A 19,118-nucleotide genomic window follows, 5' to 3' on the forward strand; every position below is an offset into this window, starting at 1 on the left:
TTTTAATTATAGTTAAGTTAATGGGTAAGGGTGATGTGGAGCTGCGTAAGAAAAGATGGTTATGTGGCCTTTTCTTATTGGGTGTTAGGACCTGGGAGGACCACATCAGTGGTCCTCCAGGAGGTCCCAATATTTTCTCGCCAATTGCCTACAACAAGTTACACAAGATAAGGGCCTGTTAAGAGTCATCACTCACCAGTGAAGACAACCATTAAAATATATATATATATATATATATATATCATCTAGGATTCAGTCTCCAAAGTACCAAAGCCACAAAGCCACAAACGATAAAGCTAAAAGTTGAGTCAAACCAAAAACTCACCAGTGAAGACAACCATTAAAATATATATATTATAATATATATATATATCATTTATGATATCATCTGAGCTGTATTGCATTGTCCAAACTCCAAAGTACCAAAGCCACAGAGCCACAAACGATAAAGCTAAAAGTTGAGTCAAACCAAACCAGTGAAACCCACAAAGCTTCCTTTCCCAGTTTCTCATTCTCTACTCTTTCAGTCTTTCTCTTGCGCAGTTGCGCCTCTAGCCTCTACCATTTCTTCATACTTACTAATTTTTTTTTTATTTAGTTTATCTTTCTAATTAATCAAGTTTACTATTATTTTAAATGCAATATAAATATGTGCACTTAAATAGATCGATAACTTGTTACTTTGCTGGCTTACTTGTTTTGTTTGTTTTAAAATTTATCTCTTTTTTAAGATGTAAACTTATAATTATATGTATTTTGACAGTGAACTATTAACATTAAAGACTTTTTCCATCATGAATTTATGACTATAAATAATTTTTGTCATGCTCAAAACTATCAGAATTGAAAAGATATTAACAAGTGGCATTAAGTGCAATTCATTTGCTTAATTGATTTTATTCATTCTCTCTAAACAAGTTGTCATTGATTTGTTTTTGTAATTAAAAAAAAAAAATTACTTGTTTGAAAAATATGGGTAAACCTAACTCGACCCGCAACCCAATTGACCCATTTGACAATGACCCATTTAACCTGCAAACCCAATTGAACCTGACCATTTTGCCACATCTAGCAGTCAGAGCTGAAATTAGGTCATAAGGCCCCATTTCTTGAGCCAACAGGCCTTGGCAGAAACTATTCGTTCACGGAGACAATTGGCGTACTATTTACCTTTGTTTATCATTCTATTCTCAACCGTAGATCATACGTTAAAAAACTGTATTTGCAGGCTTTTTCGCTAACAATAGTTATCTACTTGGCTAGGATCTATTGATGTTTTGAGGTTGGATATAAGAATGATTCATGTTTACGGAACAGACCCATGATGGTCCAAATTCATTATGTGGTCGCCAGTGAACTCTTAAGACTAATGAAGCTTCACCACCCTAAAGTAAATGCCTCAATTTTACAACAGTTCCACTTCCACCATTTGGGGCCCATAGCAGAAGTGACGGGGTAAATAATGACAGTCCAGACTCCAGAGTTTATCAATATAGTTGGAGCCACATTGTCAAAAGACTCAAAACAACATCACAAAGCTTTTTTTCTTGAGAAAGAAAGGGGTTTTATTGCAAGCAGGCAACAATGGGGTCCCTCGTGGAATGGCTTGCCGCATTACCAATAATATAAAGCATAAGTTTGTTAGCAGGTTGATTCATCCAAAGAAATTTAAATTTAATGGTAAATGTAACATAAATACTAGAAGCCAAAATCCAGTTGGACATTTTTGCCATCAAATGCCAAAACTACTTCATAATTGTGATGATAAAACACAGACATTATCCTCTTTGATCTAATGGCTCAAATAGTCTGAAAGAGTTAAAAGCAATCAGCCATGAAGTTTGCTTTAAGCCTTCAATCGTTTTCTAAGAAAAACCTCCTATTACTTAAAAAAACAAGGAAAATTTTTTTTGGACCAATTCATGCCCAACCTTTACGTCCAGAACCCTCAAGTCCCTTACAGTTCATCCTGCAAACATTAGAGCACAAGAAAAAATATCAATACACAGTTAAACAAAACAAAAATGATAAAATTTCATTAAGAGGAAAGAAACCCTACATGTTTCTCATCTTCCTTGGTTTCAACCTCAGCATCGTCTTTGCTTTCATCCTTGGATTCAACATCAGAATCTTCACCTGCTTCATCTTCGGCATCATCATCGTCATCCTCAGCCTGAAAAACAGATTGGCAGAATTAGGACCACAGTAAACATTGCAGTTCAATAATTTCCAAAAATCAGCTTGCTAGTAGACTCACATCAGAATCAGCTGGATCTTCCTTTGCTTCCTGGTAAAGAATTAAATTCAAGAGTTAGGAAGGAGCAAAGAAATAAGTACAAATACAAGCAGTATGGATGAAATACTCTTCAGCATTTTGAACTGCCATGGACAAATAAATTGAACTTTAAAAGCTTTCTTATGACAGAATAAATGGGCAAAGAGTGTACCTCCTCCTCTCTCTTCTTCTCAGCCTCATCAAATGCTGCCTTCTCAGCCTGCAAAATCAATATATCTCAATCAAATTTCACCTTCAACAGAACAGATTCTAGTGTAGATTCAAAGATAAGAAGGAAAATGCAACTTACATCCTTGTACTTGCCCCAGGTGTCTTCTGCTAACTGCTTGGCATACTCTGCATCATCAGTAATCAAGACATTGCTGAACAAGGTACCAGATTTCACCTGCCAAGTTACACATCTTGCTTGTGAGAAACTAAGCTGGCGTGCAAACACAATAGTAACCCTCCCCCTCCCCCGCCTTGCCCCAAAAAATATAATTTAAACATAAATTACCTGCCACAGTTCAATGCCAACATACTTCAACTTGGGGAAGACATATAGATCTGGATCATCCTTGAAATCTGCTCAATAACAAAACTAATAAGTATTCCTGAATGCCATTAACAACAACAAACTAATTGGGCGTCACAGCACATCATTATGTGATTTATAGATTTATATAATAAGTAACGAACCTGGGTTGTCAATCAATGGTGCCTTCCATTTCCCCTGGTAGTTGGGGTTCTTAATTTTCTGCATGGAGGGGCAAAGTTATCAATAAGCATGTTCTAAATCACAATACACATAAAAACTTGTACTAGAAATCTACAAACCTTTGCCTTCCATGGGCCCTTGTACTCAGGGTTGGCAATGGTTGGGGGTGTCCACTCACCATCTTCCTCATCATCCCAGTCTTCAGGCTGAAACAAACCATCTTGTTAGTAACTACACTTCTATTTCTTGCCCAGTAAATCGCACTCAATAACTACTACATCATAGACATTTTGAATAACAGGAAATTCAGTGTCTACCTTCTTGGCATCGGTATCAGGAATTTCCTTTGGGATGTCATCATAGCCCTATAAATGCAACAAATGAGTCAGATTGAATGTGATTTGTATAGAAATTAAGAGTTTTTACGCATTTAGGATCAGTACCTCTGGCTTCTTGTCTTCAGGATCAGGAATGTACTCTTTGTCATCCCAATCTTCTGGCTGTCAACATTAATACAGTTGGGACAACATCAATATCTGAAACCCAAAAAGAAAAGCTGAAGTAAAAGTCAGACTGAGCATGAATGAGTAATTACTTTCTTGGCCTCGGGATCCTTGATTTTCTTTGCAGGGAGAAGATCCCAATCAGAGTAGAGACTGCCGGATTGCTTCTCTACATTGTCAATTAGGATGGTGTAGGTGGCATCTGGCTTGAGGATAAATGTATAGACGTGAGTGAGTTGGTCGGTTTCACATGGAACATCCTTCTTGATCAAGTGGTTTGTTTCATTGTAGTTGAGAATAGCATGCACTTTCTTGGTGCTGTAGCCACAGATATCCGGGCCAAACATGATACTGCAGAACAAACAATCATAGTATACCAAATCAGCAAATTTCAACAAAAATCAACAAGCCTTAGTCCAAAAGAAATGCCAAAATGCGAATTTTATTATCGACCTGTATGGGGTGTCACCACCGAATTTCTTTTGGTCAATCCCATCGCTGAGTAGTTTCATGTACCCACCACCACAGTCAAGCTTTTGTTCATGCTTGACGGCAAATTGGAAGACTAGAGTCTTATCCTTGTTGCTGAATTCGGGGAACTCAGCTGAAATAGCAAAGAATCTATAGTCTTCGCTTGTCTGGATACCTGTAAAGATGTTTAGAAATCTTAGCATGTGACAGTATATTGAAAACGCTAAAGATCAACTTAACGCATCAAATTTTACTCCAACACACACAAACATCATTTAAATTTGAAAGGGTACCTTTGATATCAGGGTTTCCAGTCCACTTCCCGGCGGTGTAGTTCCATTCTCCAGCCATGTTCTCATCTTTCTTCCAATCAGATTTAACCCACCGACTTTCCCATCCGTCTTTAGTGTATACATTGCACATTCAACACATGGAAATCAGTAACAAGAAATCTCAACATACAAGAGCAAAATGAAAACTCAACGACACCAAAGCAAATAGTTTTCATTAGTCATATTCCAAGTTTTCAGTATGGCCCCCACATATATGCGGATGAGGAAGAATATACAATTATACACAAGATACCAATTTTCTCATATCCCTAACAATGGAATATCTAAGATTCTTTATACCTTTTTTTTTATCGACATTGACTAAGGCTTGATTCTTATGGTAGACACGATAATTGAGCTAGAGCTCATTGAAAAATATCAAAGATTCAATAGCTTCGTTCTCTTTTCTTGTAAATCTACCGATTATTTGTTCATTTTTGGCAAATCACATACGCAACCTATGGATCTCGAACCCACATTTCATCAAAATGCAAGGCTTTTCTATGTTTATGAATTTTCTGCCTCTTATAATACACTCGGACATACACAATCTATATCTGTGTATTTATAGATATAATTATCAATTAAGCACACTCAATTTTCAATTAAAACACACACACACACACGCACGCACGCACGCACTCAAAATCAATCTCAATCATTTCAAATATACATATTAAGTTACAGAAAACAATGTACAAAACAATGTACACGCAAATCTAGCTTTAGATATACTCATAATCATTCTCAATCATTTCATTTCCAAGATCATGATCCTGATGTTGACCGAAATTACCGCATTTTGACCATTTCAAAATTGGAAAGCGAAAATGTGGAATTTTTTTCACAGATCTAGTCAAAAATACTAATCTAAACAATCACATTTAAGCAAATTCGAATGCAAAACCACTAGATCGGATCGCACCGAAATTGAGAGCGAGTATCGAAATCTAGATAGAGAAAATGTGAGCAGTGAACTGTATAGATAGAGCTAGAGAGAGAGAAAGAGAGAGAGAGAGAGAGAGAGAGGTACCGTCGAAGCGTTCTTCGAAGAAGACTTTAGCGGAGGCGATGGAGAGGAGAGAGAGCAGGAGGAGTAGAGAGAGAAAGCTAGGGTTTCTTCGGCCCTTAAACGCCATTGCTGTGCCACTCAAAGCTAGAGAGCGAGAGAGAGAGAGAGATACAGAGAGAGCTACAGAGAGAGAGAGCTCTGTGATGGACTAATATAGGGGTTGAAATCCATGTTTTTGCCATATTTGGCCGGGTTAAAATAGTAAATTTGTATTTAGTAATTGCTGAGGTGGAAATAAGTTGATGACGTGGAAGATCATCTGTCTGACGCGTGGAAATGCTTGTCATTGCTTTGACGTGGCGGATTTGGATTGGTGGCTCCGCGAGGTGTGGAGGCTCTTATTGGATGAGACACGTAGGGGAAGTTGTTTTACTGAGAGATTACGGAAATGCCCTTGGGTTTACGGGTGGCATATACTGCAACGGAATTGACAAGTGGCGTGATTGTAGTGGTGGGTACGTAGCAATTGGACCCGATTTTATTGTGCGCTGTGACAGCAGGTCACGCTTATTCCTTGAGCATTATGCCATTTTACATTTTGGAATATATTAATTTTTTTTTAAGAAAAAGGTAAAACTTTTATTTTAGTTCCTAAATTGAATTTTTTTGGAATATTAGTACATAATTAGAAAAGGTAAAACTTTTATTTTACTTCCTAAATCATGTGGGGTTTAATTTTATCATTAAAGACTTAAATATGTCCATATAATTTCTATTTTGCAAATAAATTGGAGTGATGATTTTTTTAAAAGAATTTGTTATGTCCATATAATTCCTATTTAGCAAATAAAAAAACAATAAGATTTGATTGAAGATTATTCTTTATCATTAGGGCAATCAATGACTCTCTCTCTTTCACCGGAATTCAATTCCAATTCAATGAAAGTGACTTTGATACTTTAGCCACCAAATCATTTGACCTATAAATTCAATTTCACAAGAAGTACTCAACTTATAAAATAAAGTCAAACAAGGATAATTCTGAATCATTCTAAAACCTTTTGGACTAAATTGATAGATCCGATAATTCGATAACAAATTGAAACTCTAATACAAATTTGTAGGAGGGGAGGGGGGAGTTGGATTTTGGTAATTTCTTGCTATCAATATCAAATTCCTAGTTTTTTTATTTTAGACATAATCTTTGCTTGAGCTCATTTGTATTCCTAATAATATATCTATAAGAGCGGGTGATGTAGTTAGAAAAAAGAAAATAATATATATATATATATATATATGTGGCTAATAGATTGTTGATCTTTTCCTAAGGACCAAGCTTATGACATGATCAGTACAACTATTTGACGATACAAATATGAAAAATTCTAGGACTATCAAAATTTTCGCAACTTCTTGTCATAATTGTGACATGACAAAATGTGATTGGTAAATAAAATATAGTGGATCCATGTGTAACATTGTAAGTAGTGGTTAATTACTTACAGTCTGCCACATTAAAGTTGTGACAAAAAAATTGTAAAATAATTTGTAATACTACTCAACAAATATTGAAATGATTATAATCGAATAACTTGCTTTAACATATTATAATAAAATCAAACTTGAGATATAATATTTTTAAAATAAAACAAATTGAGCTGGTCTCAATTTAACCTTAGTAGAGTTTAAAACAATTTCAAGTTGCACCTAAATGTGAACCCATGATGGAATGGTTCGAATCTTACACTCATTGTTATCTTTTTCTTTTTTCTTTTTTTCTTTTTTTTATAAGAACCTTACTGGCTTGTTTGGATGGAGGGAGGAAGGAGGGAGAGTAGAGAAGAGTAGAGTAGAGTTGGCTAAAAATAAACTAATTTTGTACTAAATTTACTCTACTCTACTCTACTCCCCCTCCCTCTCCCTCAATCCAAACGGACCATACACNGAATCAAATGTGGGACCACATTCATATATATTCATCCAAGTAAGTTATTAAGTACAAACATCAAAAAGTCTAGAATAAATGAATCAAAAAAAAAAAAGGTGTTTCACAACAAATATAAAAAATAGACAATTTACATTTTTTACCTAACAATATCCTTACAAATTTTTTTAAAAAGTTAACAAATATAAAAATGACTATCAATAGTATTTAAATTATATAAATATGAATTATATTATGCATCTTATTGTATATCTTTAAGTGTATCTATGCATATACATGGAGTTAAAAACTAGTTTTATTAATAGATAAAAAATAGGATTATGAATGTTTTGTCAATCAAGGAGGTTTTTGGATAACACCTAAAGGTGTCATAAGTGAGAATGCTAACACGGGTAACAAGAAAGCTTAAAAGAACCAAAGAAATGAAATTCACAAATGATCATCCACTGAAAATTCCTTTTTTATAGTATAGGGTTTCTTCCAATACTAGCTCCAAACTAATAAATTGAAAATCTGATAGAGTGTGAGTCCAACTCGTTAGGAGACTACTTGCCACATAGTAGGCCATTAGCCTTATTTGTACTTACCTTTTTCTTTAAAAAAACTATATAATTTTAAAAGTAACAAATTAATAAATTAATAAGTTAAACTCTTAATTTATATCAAATTCCAACCTTAAAAACGTTTATTATATAAGGGTACGGTTCTTATGCTAGCGCTCTACTCAATCCATCTATGATTGTAGTGGCTTTGCTCGAGTGAACCATTTTTAATGAGGATCATGCCCCATAGGCTTGGTTTGGTAGCCCATATGGACCTCAACCCGTGGTTTTCAAACTCGGACCAGATCAGTCGACCTGACCAGGTTAACTGTGAATTGATTATGAAACCCATTTTTTATATGGAAGAACTGGACATTTAAGAAATTTGAGAGAACCGTGTAAACTAGGGTTCAACCTAAAAATTGGTAGAATTGTAAGCTGGTTCAAATGGGTCAAGCTATTGTATTTATTTTGAAACGTGAGTCAAACCCTATGGAAGACCTACTTGCCACTTGGCATGCCATTAGCCTAATTTTTACTTACCTTTTTCTTAAAAAAAAAGATATATAATTTTAAAAATAAGAAATTAATAAATTAAACTCTTAATTTATATCAAAGTTCAAACTCAAAAATGTTTCTTATATGGGGTACAGTTCTTATGGTAACGTTTTGCTTGATCCATCTATGATTGTAGTGGCTTTGCTCAAGTGAGCCATTTTTAATTAGGATCATGCCCCATAGGCTTGGTTTGGTAGCCCATATGGACCTGCTCAGCCTAGGCTGGTGGGCCGAGAAGCCTAGAGAGATGGCTTACTTAGCTCAAGCTCCTCCAATAATACAGTCTATAGAAGGGGCACAACAGAATTAAATAGAGGTGGTCTAATGTTGCTTGTAGAATTTATTGTATGTTCAGAAAGAATAGAAAGTATAATATAGGATAATTATTGAGTACTCTTGGAGTACCATAAATGCGTACTTCTTCCTCTTACATAACTGTGAGTCACACTAATTAAATTATGGTAGGACTCACAATTCTTGTGAAAGGGAGGAGTATACATTTATGGTATTTTCGGAATAATCAATAATTTTCCGAGAGTACAAGAGAAGAGGTCCAAATATGCTTTTATTTAATATCTACTAGTTATATTTATTCACCTTTTTTCTACTCTCTCGTCCCTCTCCATCAAACACAGGGCGTCCTACTACAAGGCTTATTTTATCATATATGTTTTTCTGCATTACATGAACGTTGAATCAAGACTACCATTATCCTAACCACACAAATAATTACCACAACAATTACATTTTAAAAATTCTTTTTTTCGGCCTTCCAAATTGATCCATCATTATTATTATTGATAATTCGATAGAATTGATCCATCATATTCTTACATTCAACAAAAGTGCACTTTTGATCCAGTAAAATTGTCATGAAAGATCTTTACAATTTAGCCTTATTTCATATAACTTTTTTTTTTTCCAATCTCAATTTTAATTTCTTCTTACAATGAGTGAGAGAGGGAATCTGAATCCAGTTTCTCTACCACAAGGCCCAAACAGCAAGTCCCATAACTCTGGACTATTTATTTCCATTCTTAATTGATATAAAGTGATTAACATATTAAAAAACTGATTTAAAATAAAGTGATTAACATAATACTGATCTACTACCAAATCTGTTCATAGCACCCAATATCAATTGTTTGAATGATATCTAAAAAATTAATAATAACAATTCTAGATATAATCCTTCTCCATAGAAACATACAAAAAATGAGGCTGGCTGACACTTTCCTTTATTGTAATGAGGCCTCGAGTGGCTTGCAATTTAAGCATGCAGGCAAACCAAACCGAGAAAAATAATGCGGCCCACTTTGGATAGCATTAAAAAAGGGATTTTACTAATGTGTGGAAAAAGTTTTCTCGAGAATTGAAAAAGGAATGACAGTCTTTTCAATTTTCGAAAAAATATTTTCACAAATAAAAGTTTAATGTGTACCTTAAAGGCATATATTAACTAGCCCATAAAAAAGTACTAGTACAATATTGCCTTCTTGAGTTAGTGCATATCACTATAAATGTCAATATCATGATTCCACTCTCTTGTTCAACTACTACATGGTTGCTGAAAAGCACGTTTTACTTTTAATGAACACCTAAAAATCAGGATTGCCCATTATCTGATTGGGCCGTCTAATTCTTTATATGTGTTATTCTTTTGAACATTTTTTAGAATTGTAGAAAGATCCAAGTGTTGAATCTTAAAAATAAACAAAATTAAAAAAAGAAAAAGAAAAAGAAAGGAAAGAAATAAGGGAAATCTAAATATTACTAGTATTTATTATTTAGGGTATGCTTAGTTAGATGTTTTAGAAGCCTAAAACATTTGTATAACCAAAAACTCTAATTTGCAACAACTTCTTATAAGTTTTTACAAAAGCTTATTTTAAACTCAAAATACAATTTTACAACAGCTTACAAGCGCACCATTAATATTTACTACTATTTACTATAACCGACATTTCCATCTTTGACCTTTTTTTTTTGTCAAAGTGATGAGTCAAGAATCCTGGTCATGGGTGTCGAAGAAAATATGAGTTCTAGAGGTTGCAACCTCGGGGGATTAAAAACATTAGTGGACACTTTGTGGACCAGGCCGCCAATTTGAGGTACTTGGGAGACATTATTTTTGGTAGTTTATGCTTGAAAAATTGTACTCCATTCCTCCTAAATTGTTTAGCTTGCTTTAAAAAAAGAAATATTATGTTTATAATATTTTCACAATAAATTATAAATGGCAATTGTTATTAGTGGATGAAAAAGTAATTTCAATAGTAGGATAAAATTAAAACCAATAATAACTTACCATCTCTAATTTGTTGTGAAATGTTGTGGACCTAAAACTTTACCTTAGAAAACTCAACTATTCAAAGAATATTATTATGGGTCTGTTTGGTAGGAGAATTTTTGTTTTTGTTTTCAAAACATATGAAAATAATTTTCAAAAAATTGAATGTGAAACTAGTTTTTAGAGAATAATTTTTACATTATATGTGTTTGGCTTGCACTTTTAAGATCAATTTTCAAAATACTATAAAAAATAAAAATGCTGTTTGGGAGACCATTTTTACTTTGAGATTTTTATAATATATATATAATATATATATATTACATAAAGTAACATGTAGATTAATTTCTTTTGTTTTGGATAATGACGAGTTTCAAAATTAAAGTGTGGAAATAAAACTAATGTACCCATGTTTTTATTATTATTTTTATGATAGCTTCAAATTTGAAATGTGATAATTTTTTGTAATAAAGATAAGCTCCTTAACTTAAGAGATAGAAAATTTTGGAAAAATTGATGTGGTCCACTATTTTCAATTTAATTTATGATTTTCATAAATTACCTTTAAACATGTTTCTCCAAAAAAAAAAAACCTATGCATATAAAAAATAAAAAATGTTTTCCTGCGTTGGTGACAAATGAAAGAAATTTTCAAAGTTATTGTCAATTACAAACTTTGTTGGGTTATTTCTTCTAAATTACAAGCTTTGCTGGCTATAGATTACAAACTTATTTTCGAATTTAAAATTTATAGCCTCTAGCCTCATCCAAATTCAATCTTTATCTTCTAATCAAATTTAATACTATTATCTCTAATTTTTATAGGGGCATAATGAGAATCAGTGGCGGAGCCAGGAATTTAGGTCCGGGGGGGCAAGATTAAAAGACAAGATTGGAAGCAAAAAATTAATCTAAAAAAATTAATCGGTATTAATAACAAAATAAGTAAACAACTATATGATTACGTAATTGTTATACAGAATCTAACATAAAATGTAAACTTAAATTATTTTTTTCACATCTAGCTTATTTTACTCAATTGCCCTTAGCGATTTTTTATATTTTGAAACCGCTGCATGATTTATTCACACTCAATAGTCTTGAATATATCTTTCTCAATATATGTGACTAAGCAATCATTCATCACTGATCTCCTATTCGATTGTGTAATTGATTTTTAATTATGTTCATTACTGAAAAAGTTCTTTCAATAGTAGCTATTGTAACTGGTAAGATCAATGCCAAAGTCACTAATGAGTAAACCAATGGATATGAAACATTCTTTTCATTTCTACCATCTTTTTAGCAAGCTATCCAATTCTTTTAACTGCTGAAAACTCTTCAGTGGACTGCATGTCATGGATGTATGTCTCAAGTTGGCTATCCAAGAAAAAACTTGACACATAAAAAAATTCTACAAGTGGTTTGTCTAGTCCATCAAATTTACTAAGTGTGATTCATTAATTTATATATAGAATTGTACTAGGAGTAAAGTCTACTACTACTACTAAAAAAGTTGAAAAGGTAACGTGAATTCACTAATTGAGAATTTTTTTTTTTTTTTTGTCTTTGTGTAGGAGAGGGGTGGGGGGGTAAAACATTTGAAAGTCCCCCCCCCCCCCCCCCCCCCCCCTTGATGAGAATGTAAATAAACAAGTTTTAATTTTGAGACAACCAAAATAGGATACAGACCAAATAATTTGGGATAAATCACTCAAACAACATTTTATGTGAAACAAAGGAGGAATACCATTATGCAAATGAGTAAGAAAATAATCTTTACTAATTAACTTGTAGGTAAAACCAATAATATTTTTTGTAGATCACATAAAATATCTTCATTAGAATTGCATTTTCTATCGTAGCAAGTACCAAAATTGCAAAAACATTCTAAACGTTTTTTTTTTATACCCAATATATATATATATTATATATAAGAGGATTCTCCTCTTACAACTGGGCTTTTATGTGGTTCAAAAATACTCTCATTAATAAAGAGTAATTTCATTTAGAAATATGATCATAAATGTCAAATAACAAATTTATTTTGAATTCAAAAAGGGAACTCATAGAAAAGAAATTACAGTTACTGCTAATCTTTGAAGTTTATCATTTTTTTTTGTTTGAAAAAAAATATATATATTCTAAATTATAATAGATGAAAATTATTAACAGTTACTCCAAAAAATACAAAAGCCTTTGAGCACGCCAATGAGCACGTGCTCAAAGCCTAGTATATGTATAAAAGAATGACCAAATAAAATTTAGTTATAACTGTACAAATCTTTAGGTATAGCTTGTTAGGTTTCTTAATTAAATTCAAACATATAGTACATTAAATTTTAATTATCTTTTCTTAAAATTTTTTTAACTATCTTTGATAAAGATAATATGACTATTTGTATTATATTTATTATATATATCCGTTAATGTAATTGTGTATTTGAATTTAATTGAACGCCTAATATACACTTAAGATCTCTATCTAAGTTTTTTCTAAAATTATCTCTATAAAAAGGTTTTTCCTAAAATAAGTAATCTCGTAAACCAACTCTAAAACAATCTCATTCATTAACAATGAGTGTATGGTCCGTTTGGATTGAGGGAGATTGACTAAGGCTTGATTCTTATGGTAGACACGATAATTGAGCTAGAGCTCATTGAAAAATATCAAAGATTCAATAGCTTCGTTCTCTTTTCTTGTAAATCTACCGATTATTTGTTCATTTTTGGCAAATCACATACGCAACCTATGGATCTCGAACCCACATTTCATCAAAATGCAAGGCTTTTCTATGTTTATGAATTTTCTGCCTCTTATAATACACTCGGACATACACAATCTATATCTGTGTATTTATAGATATAATTATCAATTAAGCACACTCAATTTTCAATTAAAACACACACACACACACGCACGCACGCACGCACTCAAAATCAATCTCAATCATTTCAAATATACATATTAAGTTACAGAAAACAATGTACAAAACAATGTACACGCAAATCTAGCTTTAGATATACTCATAATCATTCTCAATCATTTCATTTCCAAGATCATGATCCTGATGTTGACCGAAATTACCGCATTTTGACCATTTCAAAATTGGAAAGCGAAAATGTGGAATTTTTTTCACAGATCTAGTCAAAAATACTAATCTAAACAATCACATTTAAGCAAATTCGAATGCAAAACCACTAGATCGGATCGCACCGAAATTGAGAGCGAGTATCGAAATCTAGATAGAGAAAATGTGAGCAGTGAACTGTATAGATAGAGCTAGAGAGAGAGAGAGAGAGAGAGAGGTACCGTCGAAGCGTTCTTCGAAGAAGACTTTAGCGGAGGCGATGGAGAGGAGAGAGAGGAGGAGGAGTAGAGAGAGAAAGCTAGGGTTTCTTCGGCCCTTAAACGCCATTGCTGTGCCACTCAAAGCTAGAGAGCGAGAGAGAGAGAGAGATACAGAGAGAGCTACAGAGAGAGAGAGCTCTGTGATGGACTAATATAGGGGTTGAAATCCATGTTTTTGCCATATTTGGCCGGGTTAAAATAGTAAATTTGTATTTAGTAATTGCTGAGGTGGAAATAAGTTGATGACGTGGAAGATCATCTGTCTGACGCGTGGAAATGCTTGTCATTGCTTTGACGTGGCGGATTTGGATTGGTGGCTCCGCGAGGTGTGGAGGCTCTTATTGGATGAGACACGTAGGGGAAGTTGTTTTACTGAGAGATTACGGAAATGCCCTTGGGTTTACGGGTGGCATATACTGCAACGGAATTGACAAGTGGCGTGATTGTAGTGGTGGGTACGTAGCAATTGGACCCGATTTTATTGTGCGCTGTGACAGCAGGTCACGCTTATTCCTTGAGCATTATGCCATTTTACATTTTGGAATATATTAATTTTTTTTTAAGAAAAATGTAAAACTTTTATTTTAGTTCTGTGGGGCCCATGGGCCTAATAACCTCGGCCCATCATATAGCAAGCCCAAGGCTCATGCCGAGGAGTGCAAGCTATTTCTGAGGAGAAAGGGAGGAAGCCTATTTTCCTAAGTCCATGCCGAGGATACTTTGTCCTCGGCCTGACAATGGTGGTTTTGGGGAGAAGTTAACCCCAAAGTAAGCTGTCACTATCGCATTGAATGCACTCAACTAACCCCCCTGGCCGCATTAATGGGGAGGTAACCCTTTGGCAGAATAACGTTGGTTAGAGCGAGCCACTTGAGTACCGATAAGGCCTCTAATGGGACGGACAACCAGAAGAAAAGCGAATAGGCGATCAACAGATGGAAGCAGGAGATAGGAAGATGAAAACTATAAAAGAAGAGCTAGTAACGCCAAAAAGATGGGGGGAAAGAAAGAGAAGACATTGAGGCCTCCTCGGCCACAGGCCGAGGAGCATTCCCCTGTTTGTAAGGAGACACTTAGTATTTTTTTGTAAGGGAAAGTTTGTGCGTGGTGATCGACGGCCAACACCCAAGCCTATCAACCCACTCTCTATAAATGTATTGTTTGGGCTTATTGGGCTGAAAACCCAACACTCAATTCAAATTGGGTCCCTACAATTGGCGCCGTCTGTGGGGAGGATTAGGGTGCTGGCCGGTGCACCAGGTAACTGTTCTAAGTCCTAAGTATTTGTTTTACAATAGATTGAAAAAGATAATGTTCCAAGTTCTAAGTATTTATTTTACAATCGATTGAAAAAGATAATGTTCCAAATTCCAAGTATTTGTTTTGAAGTAGATTGAATAAGATAAGAGTTCTAAGTTCTAAGTACTCATTTTACAAAAAAAAAATAATAAAATAAACAGATAATATAGAAGATTTGGCAGCCAAAAAAAAAAAAAAAAAAAAAAGAGAAAATAAAAGATCTTGATATTATTAATTCGTACATAGAACAATTACATACTACAATCAGAGGCTCAGGTAGGCCTGTTTTACAAGTAATTTACTAGCTAATAGCACCTGCTAGTCCTAGCTACTCTACAATCAGAGGCCCCAGGTGAAGCCGCCCAGGAGAAAACTAGCCGGAGGGAAGTGTCAACTCGTGCTTTTATTGGCATCAAAGAATGGGAGAGTTGACACACGGTGGAGGAGGTGAAGGACATCATGCCCTCAGGCCCCCAACACTCCCTCCTCGCTGGGCAGAGCTGGAACAAGAGAGGAGCAGACGGAGGGTCGGGGGTACCCTCCCCCATGATGTTCCCTCTCTCTCCGTTCTCAAGTGTTGGCCATAGGAGACGGGCAACACTCGAGCACCGCCCATGAGGTGAATTCATGCGCCTTCCTCGTCGGGGGTGTGTTCCGAGGAAAGACGTGAGGTTTTCAGCAACATCCTCTGGGACCTCGAAGGGCACCATCAGGGTTACGCCAGACTCTGCCGTACCGAAAGCCCAGTGGGGCTGCGGCCATACCGGTTTTTGTCAGTCCCGGTACCAATTCCAGCGGGGTTATTAAAAGGCTGTGGGAAGATGGAAGAGAGTGTTTTGTTCTGTTTGTGTTGAGAGGTTCATGGGTTTGTGGAGTACATCTACTTACTTTATATAGGGGATGGGAGTTTGGTGAGAATTAATTCATGCAGAATTCGAAAGGGTATTATCAGCTGGATCAGTAATGAAGCCCAATTTCAAGGAGGCCACGGACGGTTGGACTCGTGTCAATTTACGAGGGCATTAATGAAGGCGCGTTTCCGCGCACCGGAGCGTTAAGCAGGAATAACGAACAGACAGGGGGCGTTTCTTAAATGAAAAAGATAGGCCTCGAGTTAGAGGAGAGATAAATGCCACGTGTAAAGATCATAATCTGACGCAAAGGGTAATCATTCCAGTAAACGATCTGAGGGCAAACCCATACTTACAAAAATAGAAGTGGTAGACAGAACCAAGGTATTACATGGTCCTGGACTCAAGCTATGGTAAAACTACACACCGATTATATCTAATACATACAAAAAATTGAAGTGGTAGACAGAACCAAGGTATTGCATGGTCCTCGGACTCAAGCCTATGGTAAAACTACACCACCGATTATATCTAATACATACAAAAATTGAAGTGGTAGACAGAGCCAAGGTATTGCATGGTCCTCGGACCCAAACCTATGGTAAAACTACACACACCGTTATACCTGAGTACTAGACAGAACAAGGCATTGCCTATGGGGAAACTAGGTGCTTACAGGAAAAATTGAAGTGGTAGACAGATACAAGGTATTGCATGATCCTCGGACTNTCCATATATTCTATTTTGCAAATAAATTGGAGTGATGATTTTTTTTAAAGAATTTGTTATGTCCATATAATTCCTATTTAGCAAAAAAAAAAAAAAAAAGGAATGATGGGTTTTTTTTCAAAAAAAAAAAAAAACAAATTGTTTCTCTTTTATGTGGTGATTTTGGCACATTGACATATGAATTGTGCCTCCTTCAAATTTTTTTTTTTTTTTTTTTTGTCTCTAACCAATACGATTAAACCAATTACAAGTCAATTTATTTGGGTTTTTTTCTTCTTCTTAAATACCCATACAAAAGATTTGATTGAAGATTATTCTTTATCATTAGGGCAATCAATGACTTCTCTCTTTCACCGGAATTCAATTCCAATTCAATGAAAGTGACTTTGATACTTTAGCCACCAAATCATTTGACGCTATAAATTCAATTTCACAAGAAGTACTCAACTTATAAAATAAAGTCAAACAAGGATAATTCTGAATCATTCTAAAACCTTGGACTAAATTGATAGATCCGATAATTCGATAACAAATTGAAACTCTATATACAATTTGTAGGGGGGGGGGGGGTTTGGATTTTGGTAATTTCTTGCTATCAATATCAAATTCCTAGTTTTTTTTTTTTTTTTATTTTAGACATAATCTTTGCTTGAGCTCATTTAATTCCTAATAATATATCTATAAGAGCGGGTGATGTAGTTAGAAAAAGAAATATATATATATATATATATATAATGGCTAATAGATTGTTGATCTTTTCCTAAGGAACAAGCTTATGACATGATCAGTACACTATTTGCGATAACATATGAAAAATTCTAGACTATCAAAATTTCGCAACTTCTTGACATAATTGTGACATGACAAAGTGTGATTGTAAATAAAATATAGTGGATCCATGTGTAACAGTGTAAGTAGTGGTTAATTACTTACAGTCTGTCACATTTAAGTTGTGACAAAACAATTGTAAAATAATTTGTGATACTACTCAACAAATATTGAAATGATTATAATCAAATAACTTGCTTTAACATATTATAATAAAATCAAACTTGAGATATAATATTTTTAAAATGAAACAAGTTGAGCTGGTCTCAATTTAACCTTAGTAGAGTTTAAAACAATTTCAAGTTGCACCTAAATGTGAACCCATGGTCGAATGGTTCGAATCTTACACTCATTGTTATCTTCTTCTTTTTTTCTTTTTTTTTTTAATAAGAACCTTACTGGCTTATTTGGATGGAGGGAGGAAGGAGGGAGAGTGGAGGAGAGTAGAGTAGAGTTGGCTAAAAATAAACTAATTTTGTACTAAATTTATTCTACTCTACTCTACTCCCCCTCCCTCCCCCTCAATCCAAACAGACCATACACTCATTAGGTTTACGATATTACTTATTTTAGGAAAACCCTTTTTTTAGAGATAATTTTAGAAAAAACTTAGATAGAGATCTTTAAGTGTATATTAGGTGTTCAATTAAATTCAAATACACAATTACATTAGCGGATATATATAAATAAATATAATACAAATAGTCATATTATCTTTATCAAAGATAGTTAAAAAAAATTTAAGAAAAGATAATTAAAATTTAATGTACTTATATGTTTGAATTTAATTAAAAACCTAACGAGCTATACCTAAAGATTTGTGCAGTTGTAACTAAATTTTATTTGGTCATTCTTTTATATATATACTAGGCTTTGAGCACGTGCTCATTGGCGTGCTCAGAGGCTCTTCTATTTTTTGGAGTAAAGGTTAATAATTTTCATCTATTATAATTTAGAAATATATATATTTTTTCAAACAAATAAAAATGATAAACTTCAAAGATTAGCAGTAACTATAATTTCTTTTCTATGAGTTCCCTTTTTGAATTCAAAATAAAATTTGTTATTTGACATTTATGATTATATTTCTAAATAAAGTTACTCTTTATTAATGAAAGTATTTTTGAACCACATAAAAGCCCAGTTGTAAGAGGAGAATCCTCTTATATATAATATAGATATATATATATATATATATATTGGGTATAAAAAAAAATGTTTAGGAAATGTTTTTGCAATTTTGGTACTTGCTACGATAGAAAATGCAATTCTAATGAAGATATTTTATGCGATCTACAAAAAATATTAATGGTTTTACCTACAAGTTTTTTTTTTTTTTTTTTTTTTTTTTTTTTTTTTTTTTTTTTTTNTCTCTATATAAAGCAACCGATGCGGTCGCCTAAGGCCCCAAGT

General features: G+C 33.9%; 1 protein-coding gene across 2 annotated transcripts; it reads right to left on the reverse strand.

Moving 5' to 3' along the window:
• Nucleotides 1-1,653: 1,653 nt before the first annotated feature.
• Nucleotides 1,654-14,145, reverse strand: LOC112034149 (calreticulin). Of its 2 annotated transcripts, none has more exons than XM_065770266.1 (14): nucleotides 13,960-14,145; nucleotides 4,261-4,368; nucleotides 3,950-4,142; nucleotides 3,589-3,847; nucleotides 3,437-3,493; nucleotides 3,311-3,358; nucleotides 3,113-3,199; nucleotides 2,975-3,032; nucleotides 2,793-2,860; nucleotides 2,586-2,681; nucleotides 2,448-2,495; nucleotides 2,258-2,287; nucleotides 2,060-2,173; nucleotides 1,654-1,969 (listed from the first exon to the last, which is right to left on the reverse strand). In XM_065770266.1, exons 1-14 carry the CDS (start codon nucleotides 14,063-14,065, stop codon nucleotides 1,958-1,960), a joined length of 1,284 nt encoding a protein of 427 aa, XP_065626338.1. In that variant the 5' UTR covers nucleotides 14,066-14,145; the 3' UTR covers nucleotides 1,654-1,957. The 2 variants fall into 2 exon arrangements, with proteins under 2 accessions (XP_065626338.1, XP_023922708.2); XM_024066940.2 differs by lacking the exon at nucleotides 13,960-14,145 and adding an exon at nucleotides 5,333-5,514.
• Nucleotides 14,146-19,118: the final 4,973 nt, after the last annotated feature.

Source organism: Quercus suber, unplaced genomic scaffold (genome assembly GCF_002906115.3).
Source record: "Quercus suber isolate HL8 unplaced genomic scaffold, Cork oak 2.0 scaffold_29, whole genome shotgun sequence".
In the NCBI taxonomy this organism is placed as follows: Eukaryota; Viridiplantae; Streptophyta; class Magnoliopsida; order Fagales; family Fagaceae; genus Quercus; species Quercus suber.